The sequence below is a fragment of the Oryza brachyantha genome, chromosome 6 (assembly GCF_000231095.2).
Source record: "Oryza brachyantha chromosome 6, ObraRS2, whole genome shotgun sequence".
In the NCBI taxonomy this organism is placed as follows: Eukaryota; Viridiplantae; Streptophyta; class Magnoliopsida; order Poales; family Poaceae; genus Oryza; species Oryza brachyantha.
Window position 1 is genome coordinate 20,873,858 of NC_023168.2, and position 17,862 is coordinate 20,891,719.

At 38.6% G+C, this 17,862-nt stretch overlaps 2 protein-coding genes and 1 pseudogene across 2 annotated transcripts; 2 read left to right on the forward strand and 1 right to left on the reverse strand.

Annotated features, from left to right (window-relative positions):
• Positions 1-908: 908 nt before the first annotated feature.
• Positions 909-3,403, forward strand: LOC107304469 (annotated as a pseudogene).
• Positions 3,404-3,795: 392 nt separating this feature from the next.
• LOC102707132 lies at positions 3,796-5,590 on the reverse strand. The gene is made up of 2 exons (XM_006657249.3): positions 5,422-5,590; positions 3,796-5,073 (listed from the first exon to the last, which is right to left on the reverse strand). The coding sequence occupies exon 2, from the start codon at positions 5,044-5,046 to the stop codon at positions 4,042-4,044; it is 1,005 nt and encodes a 334-aa protein (XP_006657312.1). The 5' UTR covers positions 5,047-5,073; positions 5,422-5,590; the 3' UTR covers positions 3,796-4,041.
• Positions 5,591-6,849: 1,259 nt separating this feature from the next.
• On the forward strand, positions 6,850-15,959 carry LOC102707412 (L-arabinokinase-like). Its single transcript, XM_015838213.2, has 27 exons — positions 6,850-7,282; positions 7,460-7,543; positions 7,722-7,798; positions 7,935-8,001; positions 8,203-8,260; positions 8,352-8,419; positions 8,507-8,569; positions 8,955-9,008; positions 9,102-9,204; positions 9,293-9,402; positions 9,509-9,628; positions 9,901-9,957; positions 10,307-10,470; positions 10,559-10,718; positions 11,330-11,413; positions 12,066-12,188; positions 12,414-12,544; positions 12,973-13,054; positions 13,270-13,357; positions 13,513-13,556; positions 13,636-13,731; positions 13,830-13,906; positions 14,000-14,200; positions 14,299-14,464; positions 14,792-14,863; positions 15,003-15,206; positions 15,401-15,959. Exons 1-27 carry the CDS (start codon positions 6,995-6,997, stop codon positions 15,527-15,529), a joined length of 2,970 nt encoding a protein of 989 aa, XP_015693699.2. The 5' UTR covers positions 6,850-6,994; the 3' UTR covers positions 15,530-15,959.
• The last annotated feature ends 1,903 nt before the right edge of the window (positions 15,960-17,862 follow it).

Here is a 17,862-nt window from a genome sequence, read left to right on the forward strand (position 1 = left end):
TTTTGTTAATATTGTTTTAGTGCAAAAAATACTCCTCGCAAACTAAGTGTAAGGTTCAAATATAATGGTGTGCCATGATAGATTAATCTACAGACTGGTGAAGATTCACTTGAATTACTGCAACATCATCAATGTTATTTGAGTAACTCGATAAGTTTCCCCTTTCCATTTGACACTTCCCAGTTATTGCATGACAGGATTATGTGCATTTTTGTGGGAGAAATTTGAAGATGATCTTAGTTGTTAACAGGACTGGTTATATTCTGATATATACCCTCTTTATTACTTGGAATAATTTATGTTCACTTCAAATTGGGAGGTAGATACTTTCAAATGTATTGCTTCATTTCTGTTATACATACATATGGCGCTTTCTAAGCTTCGGACGCTTCCATGGGTTGCTGGCTGGGACAGGAGGATGTAATGATGCGTAAAAGTAGCAGCAATGTCACTGATGGTGGTTTGGGGTGTTCTCAATCTCATGATGACAATTTCGAAGAACCAAAAGGTTAGTCAACACAATGTAAATCATCAATGCTTTAGTTGTATGGATAACAAGAGCAGGGGCCATATGTGCTTGCTACATACTGATGGATTTTATTAGGATTAGAGACGAAAGGGTTGAAAAATATATTGTGATGCTAATTATGCTATTCTTCTGATAGGTATAGCTTCATTTGCCCCTTTTTTTTAGTTTCTTCACGTCGGTCTTCAGTGTTTATCTTTAATGCATATTGCCATCAATGTTACGTCAAGTGTTCTCACGTGTAAATTACTGCATACTGTGTATTTATTCAGAAAATGCACTATCATCTACTACTAGTGCCAAGACTTCTACCGAGAAATCATGTGGCAATGAAATTGAAGATGCTTGTGAAGAAGGTCTCGTATTATGGTCAGGTCACAAGATGAGATTCGCTGAAGATCCCTCTGAAAGGATCCAGGACATTCAACTTGATTATAGGTACGTTGATGTTTCTAAAACTTCTACAGGCAATTCATTTTCCACTACACAGTTCAACCATTCTTATAGCTTTCAGTTTATGTTGTTTGTTGTCTATCACTCCTTGCGTATGCTTTTTACTTGTTTAGAATAAATATGTCATCTAATCCAATTTAAAATTAGGAGGCTGCTATTATACGATATCCCGTTCCGGACCAGGATGATTCCTACGAGGTATTAAACATGATACCTCATTAGTATCAAATCTGATACCGTACAAGTATCAACTGATACTTTGTTGGTCCCAATTGATATTGTGTGGTATCAGATGATATGCTATTGTTAACGACTGATACCAAGATGGTACCGACAATACTTATTGGTAGGAGTGTAAGTGTGCCGGCCTGCCAACCCGCTTATTGGTATACTGTCTTGTAGCATTCCCGTTAAACTTAACTATCATATTTTAAAATTAATTACTTATGTATATTTGTAAATCAAATTTAAAACATAGCAATCAAGGTTATTGGCAATAGTACTTTTTGTAGCAGCTTGAAGAATTTTGTCTTTTTTCTTTGAATGAGTTATTAACTCCAAAGAAGTAAGGGGAATAACTTCCATTGGATTAACATGTGATAGATTTTGTATACAAATTTGGAGCACCATATAAATTTCCTAAGTATTATATCTGTTGCAAAATATCAGGCCTTGTCTAACTGCACAAAGACAGCCAGAAGCTAAACCCGAGGTCTCTCTGGTTCGCCTGCCGTATTTAGGACGATATGAGAAAGAAATGTGTGGACCTGTATTGCTTATCTGCAACTTCCGTACTCCTTATGTCTGCTGTTTCTCACCATACACCAAGAGTACCTTCTACAGAGAAAGCATAGAGATTGACATCGACGATGTGCTATACTCCAACGGTAGCTGGTTCTTGCTTAGGGAAGAAAACATCATCAGCCTTTGGAATGTTAACACAGAAAAGCGATGGTTTGTTGGACAGGTTGAAGAGATTATCCATCAGGGATACTTTACTGGTAATCCACCTTCAGATGTTACTATAGCTCTTGCGCAACAACATCCCCCGAAACTAGGCAAGGAAGCTGTTACTGCCATATGGCTCAGATCTGTCAAAACTGGAGGCTGAGCAAAGGATTGGTGAAGTGCACTTATGAGCACAGAGGATTAAACAGCCTGGCAATCCATCAGGGCATGGTATTCTGGTTAACTGATAGTGGATCCTTGTGTTGTGTGAGGCAAAAACCTGATTTAGAACTTATGATTTGGAAGGGCTCAGTGAGGAACCATGGAACAAACTTCTCACTGGTGAAGCATTTCAATGAGCTCTATATTGTGAACAGCGGTAGCTTTTTCCCAAATGAACTTGCTAAAACATATCTAGTCATATTTGAAGGAGAGCCTCTCGCTGTTGAGACAGAGTTGAGCGGGAAAGACGTATTTACTGTTTCAAGACAAGGAGGCTTTGTACTGCCATCGTCCCAAACTGATGATTGCCAGTTGTTTACGGGAAACATGATACCGGATGTAGACTGTGCCATGTAAGTGTTATACTTCCTAATTACTAAATGGAAATATTTTGATTGAATAAAATACATAACATTGAAGGTTTATATTTGTCTGCAGGTACAGCCAGAAATACAAATGCAATGAAGTTCTAAATAAGTATACTTTCCTGTACCAGTGTTTGGGCTATAATGCGGACGCAGAGGCGCATCTAGAACGATTCCACTAGCTGCTAAGTTGTACCTTGTGAGTATTTTGTATTTGTGTTTATTAACCTTCTTGCTTGAACCTCAGCCATAGGAACTATCCAAAGAGTTACTAGTAATCATATTGAGACTGCACATTCAGCACTATATATTTGCTACTTATCAGGATGCTAATCTGGACAGATGTTGATTGTCCATAATCATGAAATGCTTCTCAATTCTCATTGAGTAAATGAATTTCTTCAGCGCATTTACCATATTGTCTGGATATCTTCCAGTTATCATATTGTCTGGGTTGATCTTCTAATTACATACTGTCTGATATTGTTCTTAATAAACTCCTAACAATGAATTCCGTTGATCAACACAGGTGGTCAGGTACAGGCAACTCCTGCCAACCTGTGCAACGAGGCTCTGTATAGTTTTTGCGGTTAATCCACAGGCCAGTGCCCACCTAACACAGTACAGAATCAATTATGAGCTGCAAATAACATTTGCAATAAGCTGTCCTTCCTCTTATGCTACCACCTGTCATGGTTGGATGAATCTTAGAACCTGTCTTTCGGTAATGTAGTCTGTAGCTAGATAGGTTCTGCCTTCCAATGGATGATTTGTGCTTTACTCTGTAAGTTGATGCGCTGTAATCCTCTGCAAAACGTGCAGATCAATGTGATTCTCTTATACTATTACTGGATGATGTAAACGGTTGCCAGTTGGATGTTAATTTTCTCTCTCTCCTGACAACGTAATCCTTTATGTGGATACTTAGCAGAGCTGGAAGTGTAGACTGTAGAGTTGAATTTTGACAGAATTTGGGGTGTTTTTTCTTTATGTTTTTCACTTGAAAGAGTTTTTGTTGAAAGGTAACAGTGTAACTTCAAGGTAAGAACTGGAGTATAGATTTTGAGTTGAAAGGCTGGGGAAATTCAAGATGTATGTTCTTCCTTTATATTGAAAGATTGGAAAAGTTGCTCTTCAAGGTTGTAAGAAATCAAATCCCTAGTTGAAAGAGGAGATATTTACCTCAAAAGACATCAAATCCACAGTTATATATACTTATAAATGAAATTATGCATAGGTGAAGAATTGGGGGTGGCGATGAAGAAACAAAGATGATGCTAGTTGCTCAAACAATTGAGTTTAAAATAGTAATAGAAATAACAAAACTAAAGATTCATCTCTGATCATTCTCTGACCAGTACAATTACAAAGCTGCTTACATATATGTACATGGAATGCCTCCACAAAATGTCAAAATAGTTGGTAATGTTTCCTAAAGAGATTTGCACAAATTCAAGACCTATAAGAAGAAAAATAAAAGTAGAATCAAGATCAAGCCCACATGTTCAATATGTGGCACTATCTAGCTCAAGTAGCAAATATACTAGGTTGAATCCAACGATGCACTTCTGTAACGATAGATGCTGGTATCACCGTCTCAACAGTCTCATCAACTAAATCATATGCATAAATATTTGTGATGGACTTCAAAGTTGCAGGACCTAATGAGACAGTCAAATAGGTGGCCACCTCAATTCCATTCAAGTCCTTTTTGACGGACACCATTGAATCGGCACTATATTCTGAGCCAAATAAGTATACTTTCCTCTTTCCTTCCTCCTTCACGCGGTACGACTGGCCATTACAAAGGAACCAGCTGGTATTATCCAACTCCCCATCATCCAGCAGTGACCACTCCATGGATTGTAGATCCAGCTTAAAGAACTTGAAAGCATTCACTGTTACACAAGGATGCGATACGACCACAACTTGCCCAATCGACGCAACAAGAAAATGGGAATCTTGTTTAACCCAGTCTGGACAAGATGAACCTGTTCTCCATACCATCTCAGTGATGTTGAAGACCAAGATTTGCCCATTCAATTCAACACACACAGCCCGTGTGCCCAGCAATGCCACATCAACAATCAAAATGCTCTTTTCTTTTGACATTTCTGGATGACTATTATGCTTGTAGATGCTCCAGTACACGTCTCCAGGACAGGCAACATGGACAGTTGGAACAGCAGTCTCGATCTCGATGAATGCAACCACTAGGGGCAGTCCACGAGAACCAACATAGAAAACGAAGAACCCCTCGTTAGGAGAACGAAGCACCGGTAAGTCGATGCGCTTGCCGGTGCTAGGGTGCACAAGGAACACAGTCTGCTCTTTGAAGTAGAAAGGCTTGTGCTTGGCCATCAGAAGCCACCCACCATTCTCGAATTCGCAGAAGGCATCTGGAAACACCGTGCTGGTTATCCCGCGGATCTTTCGGCTTGAAACATCAAACAGCAGCCGCTTCTTGCTGTTCAATTCCACAGCTAAAACGGCCACGGGCACCTGCAACTGTTTGGTACAGTTTGGTTCCATGGCTCAATCTGGTGCACAAAAAAACACCTGCAAAGATGCAAAAGTGTATTGGATTAGAACACCAACTCATTGTTTCTGAAATATGGCAGTGATCCACCTCCAAGCATTTAATATATATAATTTAGTTTGCGGATAAATTCTGGTGAACAGTAATTCTATAAAAAAAGGCAAGTTTTTTTTTTCTTATTATTTTTCAGATAGCAAACAGCTGAAGCGTCATCCTAGCCAAGCAAATAAGCCATCTGATAAACTAGATTAGGAGCCGCAAAAGGATGAAATTGAACTAGATTAGTGGTGGATGCTTCTCCACATGGTAGCAGCCAAAGGAAGAGGAAGACGAAAGCGATCCAGACAAGGTTAGGGCTTTTGCCGTACCTGTGGCCGGCCTGTACCAAGCGAGGAGTCGCGCCCGGTGCCGGTGCGCCTCCGCTGCCGTCCAGTCAGTGGAGGAGGCCAACGACTGCGGGTTGCTGGTTCCGGCGGAGGGAGAGGCGGCGTTCGCCGGCGCCGGCGAAGAGAGTGATTTGAGCGGTGGGAGGAGACGACGGCGTTGTAGGAGCGTATAAAAAATATAAATAGAAAAGGTAACTAACCCTAAATAAAAAAGGATACTTTTTTACAGTTTACAGTTCGGATTCGTATTGTACATACTAGTAGAAAACGAAAATTAAATGTGTAAATTGAATAAAGTTTGTACAATCTCGGACTTGGAATACGCGAAATTCAGTGTATTTGCAAAGTTTTCGTTGCCACAGTCTTCAATTTTAATGTACTGTACGCTCGCTTGTACAGTTAGTTTGTCCAAGTTTGATGCTATAAATTTGGCCACAAATTTCCGCGTGCAGTGTGGATTGGGATCTAAAATAAAAATTGCTCTTCATCTACAGTTGGTTATGCTGTACTACAAGTTTAGTAAATATCTTCGACAAGTTTAGGCCGAGTTAGAGAGAGGGAAAGAATAAGAATATACAAAAAAACGAGGTGGGTGGTTAGTGTAGCGCTAATTAAGTATTTAATTATTTTATAATTTAAAAATCAATAAACAATTTATATATAAGTTTTCTAAAAAATATATCATGAACTGTTCGTTAAGTATTCTTATAGAAAAAGAGGGATTTTCAGCCTTAGTTGTCCGACAAATATCAAAAAGTAATTAGACAACTAATATAAATAGAAAAGATGATAGTTAAATAAAAGTTTATTTTCAAGGTGCAATCTTTTTTCTATAAAGTTTATGTCAACTAAGTGTAGTTAATGTTAATTCTCTCTTCTATTGTAAATTCACGTCATCTCAATTGATTTTAGGCTTAAGATGATACTAAATTGTATCTCTTCCTTCAAAAGATACACCATACAACCCAATCATTTAGGGCTTGTTTGGATTACAGGAATTTTACACGAAACAGTTTAATTTCTCTAAAATTCCTGTAAAATTCATGCAAACCGAAAAGGAGCCTTATAACTTATAGATAATTGATAGACATAGAATATATAAACACATGAAAAAAATCATATAGCAGATAAGAAAAAAAATTAGAACTCATATCTACTGTATTATCCAATAGTTCTTCCATAGCAACACAACAACACTTAGGGTATCATCTATTAATAATCAACAATCCGTACACATTTTTCTTTTGTGTTAAGAAAACAAAAGGCACAATAATGTAATCCCTGCCTTTCTATTTATATTAACTTTTCATAATAAACTAACTATTAATTATATATTATATATTGTTTCAAACAAGATAAATAGTGGTTAAAACGTCAAACAAAAAGAAATAAGAGGAGGTCCCAGCAGCAAGGGACGGGTAGCAGCACTGCACATCACAGGAGCACAGTGACCACAATCGCTCTCGGATTGGTTGCAGTTATTCCATCACAAGAGAAGAAGCAAGCGAGAATCCCATCCCATCCATTTCTCCGGATCCATACACACACCGGCGCCATGCCGCCGGCGGGAGAGGCCGCCGCCCCCTCGCCGCCGCCGCCGCGCCGCCTCGTCTTCGCCTTCTACCTCACCGGCCATGGCTTCGGCCACGCCACCCGCGCCATCGAGGTGGCGCGGCACCTGATCGCGGCGGGCCACCAGGTGCACGTGGCCACGGCGGTGCCGGAGTTCGTCTTCACCGCCGAGCTGCGCTCCCCGGCCCTCCACATCCGCAGGGCCGTCCTCGACTGCGGCGCCGTCCAGACCGACGCCCTCACCGTCGACCCCCTCGCCTCCCTCGACAAGGTTCTCCTTCCTTCCTTCCTCACTCGCTCGCTCTCCACGCTGCCGTTTTCTCTCGATCGCGTAAATTGGGGGGTGTGCCTCTGATTGCGGGGTATTATTTGCGAGATAATTTGGGATGATATTGTAGCGAAACCTGTTATGAGGATGTTGTGATAGCAATTTTCTCATTATTTGCAGTACCATGAGACGGCGGTGGTGCCGCGCGAATCCATCCTGACGACCGAGGCTGAGTGGCTCACCTCCATCAAGGCAGACCTAGTGGTACTACTACTTCTCTACCATTGCTCATGCCAGAGTGATGCGCTTATCAGCGTATGCTATTGTTAGGAATTCTGAAGTTACTTGACTGCGTGATTTTTTTTTCACCAACCAAAAAAAAGAAAAAGAAAAGGAGAGCCTGAAGTGAGTGTGGGTGCTGTGTTTCTTTTGGGAACTGCAGATCTCGGATGTTGTTCCTATGGCGTGCAGGGTGGCTGCAGATGTTGGTATTCCATCGGCTTGCATTGGGAATTTTAGGTCGGATTATGTCTTTACTTATTCTGCACTGACTGAAATTCTCTTGTTCAGCTAAAACAATAGAGTTCAACTTTAGCATTGCAGAATCTAGCGACACTGATATATGCTATTGTTTCACTATATGTGCAATTTGCAGTTGGGACTACATATATGCAGAATATATTGTGGCATCTGGCGATCATCACCGTTCTATTGTCTGGCAGGTTCTGATGTTTTAATCACTTCTCACATTACTACATACCCTTCTCTTCTTGAGCATGGTCAAATTTTGGTCTTTATGGTATCTGTAAACAATTCTTGATTCCATGTCCAAATCTTCACCATTGTCTCCTTTAGCACTCTCCCTTTCCATGTGCGAACACATTTACCTTCTCAATATCCAGTTATCTACGCAATATTTGCAGATAGCGGAGGATTATGCTCATTGTGATCTCTTACTTCGACTACCTGGATACTGCCCTAGTATGTTCATTTCTGTTTTTCTATTCTTTCTTGAAAATGTCCATGTCTCATTTCACAGTTTTAACAAAATGAGTTTTCCTTCACTCCGTAGTGCTGGCTTTCCGTGATGTCACTGATGTGCCTCTTGTGGTAAGAGGACTGCGCAGATCTAGACCAGAGGTTTGTGTTCTACTGGTGAATGATGTTCCATTGGCTTGAACAACATTCTTCTTTCCTAATGTACACCTCCCTATTATTATCTGTTAGGTGAGGAAGGAACTTGGAATAGAAGCAAATACGAAGGTGGTGGTTTTTAATTTTGGGGGACAGGTGGGTGCTTGCTATGGTTAAATTTCATAAGCCTAGGAGAAATGTTTCCATTTTCTCATTTGCTAATGTTCTGTGTGACTGTATCTTAAATTAGCCTGAAGTAAATCTTGTGCACTATTTTTGAAACTATGTTCCTTTAGCTAGTATCCTAATATATCATTGTATGATGTTCCTAAACCAGGGGGTGGGGGATATGATTGATCCTTTTTTTAAAAAAAAAGAAAGAAAAGTACATATAAACCATATGAACATCATGTTTCATATTCTATGTTCTTTTGCAAGTTCCCAATCTTGACTTCTTTACTGAATTTTCCTATGCTTATATGTGAGTTAAAGAAGTACAATCACAAATTAAACGAAATTATCAATGTACTATTGTTCCCAGCCATCTGGATGGAACCTGAAGCAAGAATGGCTGCCTGATGGCTGGATCTGTTTGGTATGTTTTTTTTATATCGGAGCTCTATCCTTTAAAGAAATGAAGCCTCTGTCCACTGTAGTTGTCTAAAACTTAGCACTGTCTTCATGAAAGGTCTGTGGTGCATCTGATTCTCAAGAGGTTCCTCCAAACTTCATTAAGCTTGCAAAAGATGCTTACACACCTGATGTTATGGCAGCATCTGACTGCATGCTTGGTAAAGCATGATATTATATATTCACTTCGAATCCCAGTCCATATTTTCTATATTTTGCTACACACTGCTTACTCTGACGATCCTATAGGGAAAATTGGATATGGAACTGCAAGTGAGGCTTTGGCCTACAAGCTGCCATTTATCTTTGTCCGCAGAGATTATTTCAATGAAGAGCCATTTTTGCGGAATTTACTTGAGGTTGAATAATTTCTTATCATCAAGTTATGCTAGGAGTAACTTATGTTATGTATAGCTGTGCTAAAAATGTCACCATGTCCTGTCCTGTTCCTCCATTCTATTTCAGCACTACCAGAACAGTATCGAAATGACCAGACGGGATTTCCTTAATGGGCACTGGAAACCTTATCTCCTCCGTGCTCTTACACTTCAACCATGCTATGATGGTGCAACCAATGGCGGTGAGGTAATTTTCCAACTGATTTCCCAGGTTACTGCAGAATTTCTTCCTAGTTGACGAAAATTCACAAATATTTATGTGGTTAATGCAATGACATTTAATCTATTGACATTTTACGTAGTGTTTTTTGAGAATCAGCCATGATAAGACAACAACAATACCCATTTCTCCAAACTAAATTGAAAAGAGTAGATTCATACTTTCATAGTCCACTAAACCGATTGTATTCTGTATAAGTAATATTCTTTATAATAATAAGCTAGTGCTTGTCCATCCAGGTGGCTGCACGAATCCTCCAGGACACTGCTGTTGGGAAGAAGTGTATTTCTGACAAAGTGAGATTTTCTACATAAATTTTGATTGATTGTAGAGTCCCATACTATTCCATGATACAACAGGGATGCATTTCCATGTTCACCTTTTTGCTCATGTGCCTGTGCTCATCCTGAAATTCTTTAGGTTCTGCACTTCATGTGGAAAATAAGTTTTCTCAGGGAGATTAGAGGACTAGTAGCTTCTTTATAAACCTTGTATGCTCCATGCCATGTATAACCAGCACTTGTTGAACTGGGGACTTCTGTTTTCCTTCTTGTAGTTTGTAAAAAAAAGATTAGATCTGTTTTTGGAAACCCTGTTGTACAGTTGTCATCTGAGCCCATCAACATCTTCTATTTGTAATTATAGTTTAATGGAGCAAGACGATTGCAAGATGCCATAGTGTTAGGTTATCAACTACAAAGGGCTTCAGGGAGAGATGTAGCAATTCCTGACTGGTATTCTCTTTCCGAGACAGAAGTTGGTGTCTGTCCAATCTCAAGAAAAACTAAAACAAAAGAAAACACAGAATCGTGAGTTAAATGTCCTTGCTCTTTTCATACCTGTGTAATTGTTGAACAATAGGTTTTGTTGCTGACATAACAAGTTTAACTCTTGTAGATGTTTTGAAGACTTTGAGATACTTCATGGGGATATGCAAGGATTACCAGACACCATGGCCTTTTTGAAGAGCTTATCTGAACTTAATCAAATTGAGTTAAAGAGTAACAAGAAGCAACCTGGAGAGAGAATTGCTGCATCTGTGCTCTTTGACTGGGAGGTACTTGGAACTCCCTCTATTCATCGTACTGCTAAATCCCACATGCACCAAATTTTACATATGTAGAGTGTTGCTGTTGCAAGAGTGCACAAAGCTGCAACAATTATAATCAGATAATAACTTCCTAAGAGCGCACAAAATATATCAACAATGTATATTCTGTGTTGTTTCATTTGAAATTTCACTCAACTGCTATATTAGTTTGATCAAAGTAAACCATATCTCATTTTGATGTAGTATGCATGGCCCTTGAGTTAGCCATTTCACATGGAATTCGACATATTTTAGTTTCATGTTTTCTTACAGAATACAATTCAAGGGAAACATTTAAGATGATACAGTTTGCAGATCCTTTTGTGATTCACATTATTAAACACAATTTATATCATGTAATTCCCATGTCTATTACATGGTGCAAAACATATTCATGTCTGTCTCTCTCTCTGGCCATTGAACCATTTCTTTCATCGATCTCTCGTTTTCTCAACCCATTGTCAAAATTGGGCTTTGATAATGGATTACCTTTTTGTTCCAACAATTGAAGGAAGTCATTCAAAATGCTTAAGAAATGACTGAATCCTTTATTTGTATCTTGCTTGGTTCCTCTGCAGGAGGAAATGTATATAGCAAGGGCACCTGGTCGTTTAGATGTCATGGGTGGCATTGCAGACTATTCAGGAAGTCTAGTCTTGCAGGTATGTTCAATTGCAAGTGAAAATCATATTTCTGTATGATTTTAAGATAGGCAGATTTATTTTCTCTGTTCCCCCTGACTTCTAGAATTAGGATGTGTAAACCCTATTTTTTATGGTTCTTTAATCCAAAAGCATTGCTTGGCACTTAGTAGATGGTATATTAGGAAATGGATCATCTAATGGTACAAGTGTAACAACATACATTCGTCTCTTTATGCAATTGTTCGTAATGTGAATCAAGATAATTAAAGTAAGCCCACTTGAAAGGTGATAACGCAATTGAAGCTTCAGAACCTTGAAGGCATATGCAGTTATGCATTCATTAGTTTTTGATGATTTGGCATTGCGAGCTGGCCCGATAGCTGTACACTATTGTTCTATGCATGTTTGATTCTTTATTATTACATCTGTTGCCAGGAAGCCAACAACTCGGGTAATGAAACTGTTTTGGCTCAAATTGACTATCTTAGCTTAATAGGGGCTAAATATGTAAATTTCATTGGATTTTTAATTATATAAATATTGTTTAAATTGTTGGATGTCATGAATTCTATTAAGTTTTACTTATAAATAATAAATTGTCGGACACAAATGTAAGCTCAATAATCTTTTGTTTAGTCAGTTGTAATGAAAATTTTGGTGCAATTATTAGCTGCCCCTTCGGGAAGCCTGTCATGTTGCTGTACAGAGGAACCACCCAAGTAATCAGAAGCTATTGGAGCATACACAAGCAAGACAGCTTGAGAATGGAGGCACGGGACCTGTGGTACAAATAGTATGTTCTATTCAATCATCCAAATAATTTTGTTGTCACTAATTCTCACAATTTTATTTCAGTTATGTTCCAGTGAATGTGGGCACTGCAGATTAATTATATGCTGAAAATGCTAGTTCTGGCTATTTGTTCATCAGTCTACCCTCAGTATTTTGTCCTCTTTTATGAAAAAATATCTACATTATGAAATTCATACGGAGCTTACTAGCCATGATTCTCTCACAGGTATCATTTGGGTCTGAATTGAGTAATCGTTCACCAACTTTTGATATGAATCTGTCAGATTTGATGGATCGTGACAAGCCAATATCCTATAAAAATGCCAGAGAATATTTTTGTGGAAACCCTTCCCAGAAGTAAGGCCTTGTTTAGTTCCCAAATTTTTTTCCAAAAACATCACATCAAATCTTTGGACACCTAAATAAAGCATTAAACATAGATAAACTAAAAAACTAATTACACAGTTACGGAAGAAATCTTAAGACGAATCTTTTGAGCCTAATTAGAAAGTGATTAGCCATAAGTGCTACTGTAATCAACATGTGCTAATGATGGATTAATTAGGCTCAAAAAATTCGTCTCGCGGTTTCCAGCTGGAATCTGAAATTTGTTTTGTAATTAGACTACGTTTAATACTTCAAATATGTATTCAAAAACTTGATGTGATGTTTTTGCAAAAAAATTTTGCAAACTAAACACCACCTAAGTAAATGTCTTCTAGTTCCCACAGAAGTTTAAACTGCTTAACTGTGTTGACATGTTTGTTAACTGCATCCTGTTTCAGATGGGCTGCTTATGTTGCTGGAACAATTCTGGTGTTGATGACTGAGCTAGATGTGAAGTTTAATGACAGCATGAGCATTCTGGTATACTAAGCTTATTTTTCTCCCTTCCCTTGTTGTGCATGTTGATTATTTTGGGCAAGGGGAATGATTTCCTAAACTCTCTATTAGGAATTTTGAGTAGAATGAGTGAATGACAGATGCACAAACACACTTTCCTCTTTTTCCCATTTTGCCCATATGTTACAAGCATATTTTGGGCCAATAATGATGGCTTTTGTTATGCACTGAAACTTCAGGTTTCGTCTGATGTGCCCGAAGGCAAAGGTGTTTCTTCTTCTGCATCAGTGGAGGTTGCAACTATGGCTGCCGTTGCAGCTGCCTATGGTCTGTAGAATTGACTGTAGTTACGTTCCCATTACTTCTTTTTCTCCTTTTGAGACACAGCAGACACTGAGTTAACTTACGACTTATCAATAGTTATGTGCTAAACAATGTTTCATGTACTAAATACCATTGCCGATTTTTTCGCTTGTCTGTAGGTCTAAACATTGCTCCAAGGGACCTCGCGTTGCTTTGTCAGAAGGTATTTTCTTAAGAAATGTTTGGTGGTAAAATATAACTCACTATAAGTCCTTTATGTTGATGAATCTATGGTATTTCAGGTTGAGAATCATGTTGTCGGAGCTCCTTGCGGAGTAATGGACCAAATGACATCTGCTTGTGGAGAAGCTAACAAACTCCTTGCAATGGTTTGCCAGGTTAGTGTTTAGTAGTAAATTGCAAGGTAAATCAAATCTGTATCCCAATAAAGAAATGATGCTGCTTCTGTATTGGTTTGATCACAGTTTTGCTGCAGCCTGCAGAAGTGAAGGAATTGGTTGCCATTCCTACTCATATGCGGTTTTGGGGTCTGGACTCAGGGATACGGCATAGGTAGAAAATTTTTCAGAATGAATCAAGGCTGGCCTTTTGAGATTGGAAGGATTGGAGCTAATTGCAGTATTCTACTATCACTTGAATTGGTAGTGTCGGCGGGGGAGATTATGGATCTGTAAGGGTAGGCACTTACATGGGACGAAAGATGATCAAGTGTGCTGCATCTGACTTAGCTTCAGAATCTTCAATCTCTGATGCTCCTGTTCAATCTAACGACTATAAACAAAATGCCATAGATCTACTAAAATCTGAAGCTTCCCTGGAGTATTTGTGCAACATGCCACCTCACAGGTTTGCTCTTAGCATAGCCCATTCACCAAGACCATATGCATGGTTTTGGATATTGCGTGCATAATATTTTTTTTTATATAATTATATCTCAATTTCAGATATGAAGCTGTTTATGCAAAAGATATTCCAGAGGTAATTACTGGAGATACATTTTTGGAGAAATATGGAGATCATGATGATACAGTAACATCAATTGACCCTAAAAGAGATTACAGCGTGAAGGCTCCTACCAGACATCCCATATATGAAAATTTCCGAGTTGAGGTTCGATCTCTTCATTGGGACTGTTTGCTTTCGCTGCCATTGTTTTCCTTTTCCTGAAACTGGGAGGCAGTAATACATTTGTATGGTAGGAACTACATATAAAGCTTTTTATTTTTGAATTTACTCTTTTTGGAAACATGTGGCAGTGATATCGTTTACATGCTCTGTACCTTTGATAAAAGTTATATAGCATTTGAACTTAGAAAAGGGCGCTTAAATCTGTTCAGCAAATTATGATTTATTTTCTTCCCCTTTACTGGAGAACTTTAGTAGTAAAAAGTACATGTCGATTGTATTATGAACATTGTTTTAATTTGTGGTGTATAGACCTTCAAAGCACTGTTAGAAGCAGCTAATACCGATGAGCAATTGTCAGCCCTTGGAGAACTTATGTACCAGGTGAATTTGAGCATCGTCACTACTTTGTGAATCATTCTGTACTCTTATTTTTACTGAGATTGACCACCTGAACATACTGTTGAGGATATTTGTTGCATATTGCTGACATGACATATTTTTCATTCCTTACTGTTGACAGTGCCACTACAGCTATAACGCATGTGGTCTTGGTTCTGATGGGACTGATCATCTAGTTAATCTGGTACAAGAAATGCAGCACAGAAAGATGTCACAAGGTGAAAGTCCAAGTCTATTTGGTGCTAAGATTACTGGCGGAGGTTCTGGCGGCTCAGTTTGCGTCATGGGGAAAAACTGCCCCAAAAGCAGTGAAGAGATTGTGGAGGTACTTTTGCATCATATTTTGTGATCACGGTCAATATTAGAGAAGTTCCTTTTTATGGTAATGTTATATATGTTCAACGCTATGATCGAAAAAAACAACTCTGAAACCAGAGTTTGGTGTTAGTATACTCTTATGATAGTTGTTTCTGGTTTTGTCATGTGAGTGAGATATTAACTTGCATTGGGCATTTACAGATTCAGCAAAGGTACCAGGCAGCTACTGGCTACCTACCAATCCTGTTCGACGGATCATCCCCAGGTGCTGGCAAATTCGGCTATCTGAAGATCCGACGACGACGGTCGTCACCACTTGCTGCCAAATGAAGACACTGGCTTTCAGTTTGTCGTGCAACTCTGTTGTCGAGGTGTTTCATCGAGACAACCGTCGATCGAATCATGCGTTATCCTGTGAACTGCAGTCGTTCCTTCATTGATTCTATCCCGTGGTAAAAAGCTCCTTTCTGGGGCACAGCCGTTGCAATTTGTAGATTTGTTAAACAGCTCCATTTTGGGTCAGCCAATTCGTGTGCTACCAGATTCGTATGCTGTTTCCAGTTTATTCACCGGTCTATTGAAACGGATTATAAAAATGCGTTTTCTTGAAAATGAACTTTTTTCTGTTATATTGCTTAGACCACTTATTTGTTAATTTATGTTTCAAAATATCAAATGTATCCTTACAAATAAATTGATAATCTGCGGTTGTAATAATCTAAGTGAAATAGAAACAAGGTGCAACGTTTTGAGACGAGTTAGAGAGTACGAGTGTATTAGCTTTCCGGCTCATGGAAGCGTGAATATGGTCATCTCATATCAAGTACTTTATCCATCCCAAAATATAGCTATGTTCTGTATATATTGTCACAGGATGGGCTGATTTTTGTTGGCACCTACGGTACCACTCATTGCTTTGGGCTGGGCTGGGCTGGGCCACCCGTGAGGGTCGATAGATGCATGTGTGTTCACGAAAAACAGAAACTCAAAAATGAGAACGGTCATCCATCATCGTTTCCATGGCAGAATGGAAGGGAACTGCACCTTCATCTTTCACTTCTGTCTATACTTATAGCTAATGTTTAAATTTTTAGTCTTAAATTTAAAGTTTTTTATTATAGTTTATTTTTTAACTTTATCTTTTAAATCGCTATAAACAGGTATATAAAAAATTTATTCATAATTTATGTTTTTAATTTTAAATATATATCACCCCTTGATTACACCACAATGTGGTGGGCGAGTCCACTGCTATGGAGCGAGCCTGCCAAACATGCATATCGTCGACCATGGCGTTCTTGTCAACCCCCGTCCCAGGCGCCCATGTCTAGTCCATCTCCCGCCACCCACCCACGAAAACGACCACCTCGCCTCTTCTACTCCTTTTCAACGAATGGATCAAATGAATACCTGTCTTTCCTCATCTTCAACGTTATAATTTTATTCTAAAAAATATCTTTTAAATCTAGTTTTAATTAAATTTTATAATAGTCCGACACAAGGGCGAGCAACGGTCCAACCAAAGTATATTTGGCGGTCAGAACGGTGGCTAGGGTGCGATCAGATCGGCACCATACGGATACCTCGGTGAGTCTTCAATGCGAGGTAAATCTTTTAATTTTGCAAAGATAATTATCTATCATTCGCCTCCTCTAGTAGGGGTATTAAACTCTATTTCGACCCTAAAACTAGGACTCATTCCGTAAAAAAAATAAACTTCTCGCTATAAATCTAGATAAGCAATATAGATTTATTCTCATAAATTTGTTTTGTGAAAAATGGAGTGAGTGCTTGGTTGCAGATTTGATGTTCCTGAATCATTTTGCTCCCGCAGTCACGCCATGTATCATCGCTGATCCACGGGGGATGAACCAAAAATACTTGCCGTTTACTCGCTGCTCTTCTGACAGAAATTACCATAGGAAAGGGCCACCACAACAGGTCAGTTAGCCAAGCGTCTACGCCAGAACGACCATGTTTGTATCACCCATCAATAAAAATCATCGACGAGACGAGCCTGGACATATACCTCAAATCAAAAACTTTCCTAAACTAAAAGGGAGAATAGTCACTGTGGTGTCTGAAGTTTTGGGTCAGAGTTAATTTAAGGGGCGATTGTTTGGTTTATTTAAAAAACCAAAAGACATATTTATAAAAAAATTTATGAATAAAAATTATATATATGTGTTCTTAGCGATCTAAAAAATAAGGCTAAAAAAATAAACTACGATTAAGAAATCCTAAAATATATTCCAAATTTAATGTTGAAAGTTTAAATTTTGGTGTGTGTGTGTATATATATATATGCCCACTAAAATTGTCATGTGAGCATACCGTGTTATCCTTCTGGCTTCCATACAATATAAGATATCCAATTTGCCCTTATATATATTACAGAAAAAGAGAAAAACAAAAATAGAAAGAAAACAAGTGATTTGTTAGATATTTACTATTCAAATGCAACTATGTGCACAGAATTTACTATATGGCATGATTTTTTTAAAGAAAATATTTGGCACAATCATAGTATATGTTTAGGCCCCGTGACTAATTTAACCTCGTGTTGGGATGTTAGTAATAATACAGTGTAAAAAGTGTGCCATATTCATATTGGAATGTTAAACTTATGAAACACATTTATATCCGGAAATTACTTATTTTTT

What these genes read in the sequence shown, in the direction of transcription:
- LOC102707132 (XM_006657249.3), bottom strand. Translation starts at nt 5,046, where the DNA reads ATGGAACCAAACTGTACCAAACAGTTGCAGGTGCCCGTGGCCGTTTTA.
- LOC102707412 (XM_015838213.2), top strand. Translation starts at nt 6,995, where the DNA reads ATGCCGCCGGCGGGAGAGGCCGCCGCCCCCTCGCCGCCGCCGCCGCGC. An exon ending in GCTTGCATTGGGAATTTTAG is followed by an intron (nt 7,799 to 7,934) that starts GTCGGATTATGT and finishes TGCAATTTGCAG; the next exon opens with TTGGGACTACATATATGCAG. An exon ending in TGCGCAGATCTAGACCAGAG is followed by an intron (nt 8,420 to 8,506) that starts GTTTGTGTTCTA and finishes ATTATCTGTTAG; the next exon opens with GTGAGGAAGGAACTTGGAAT.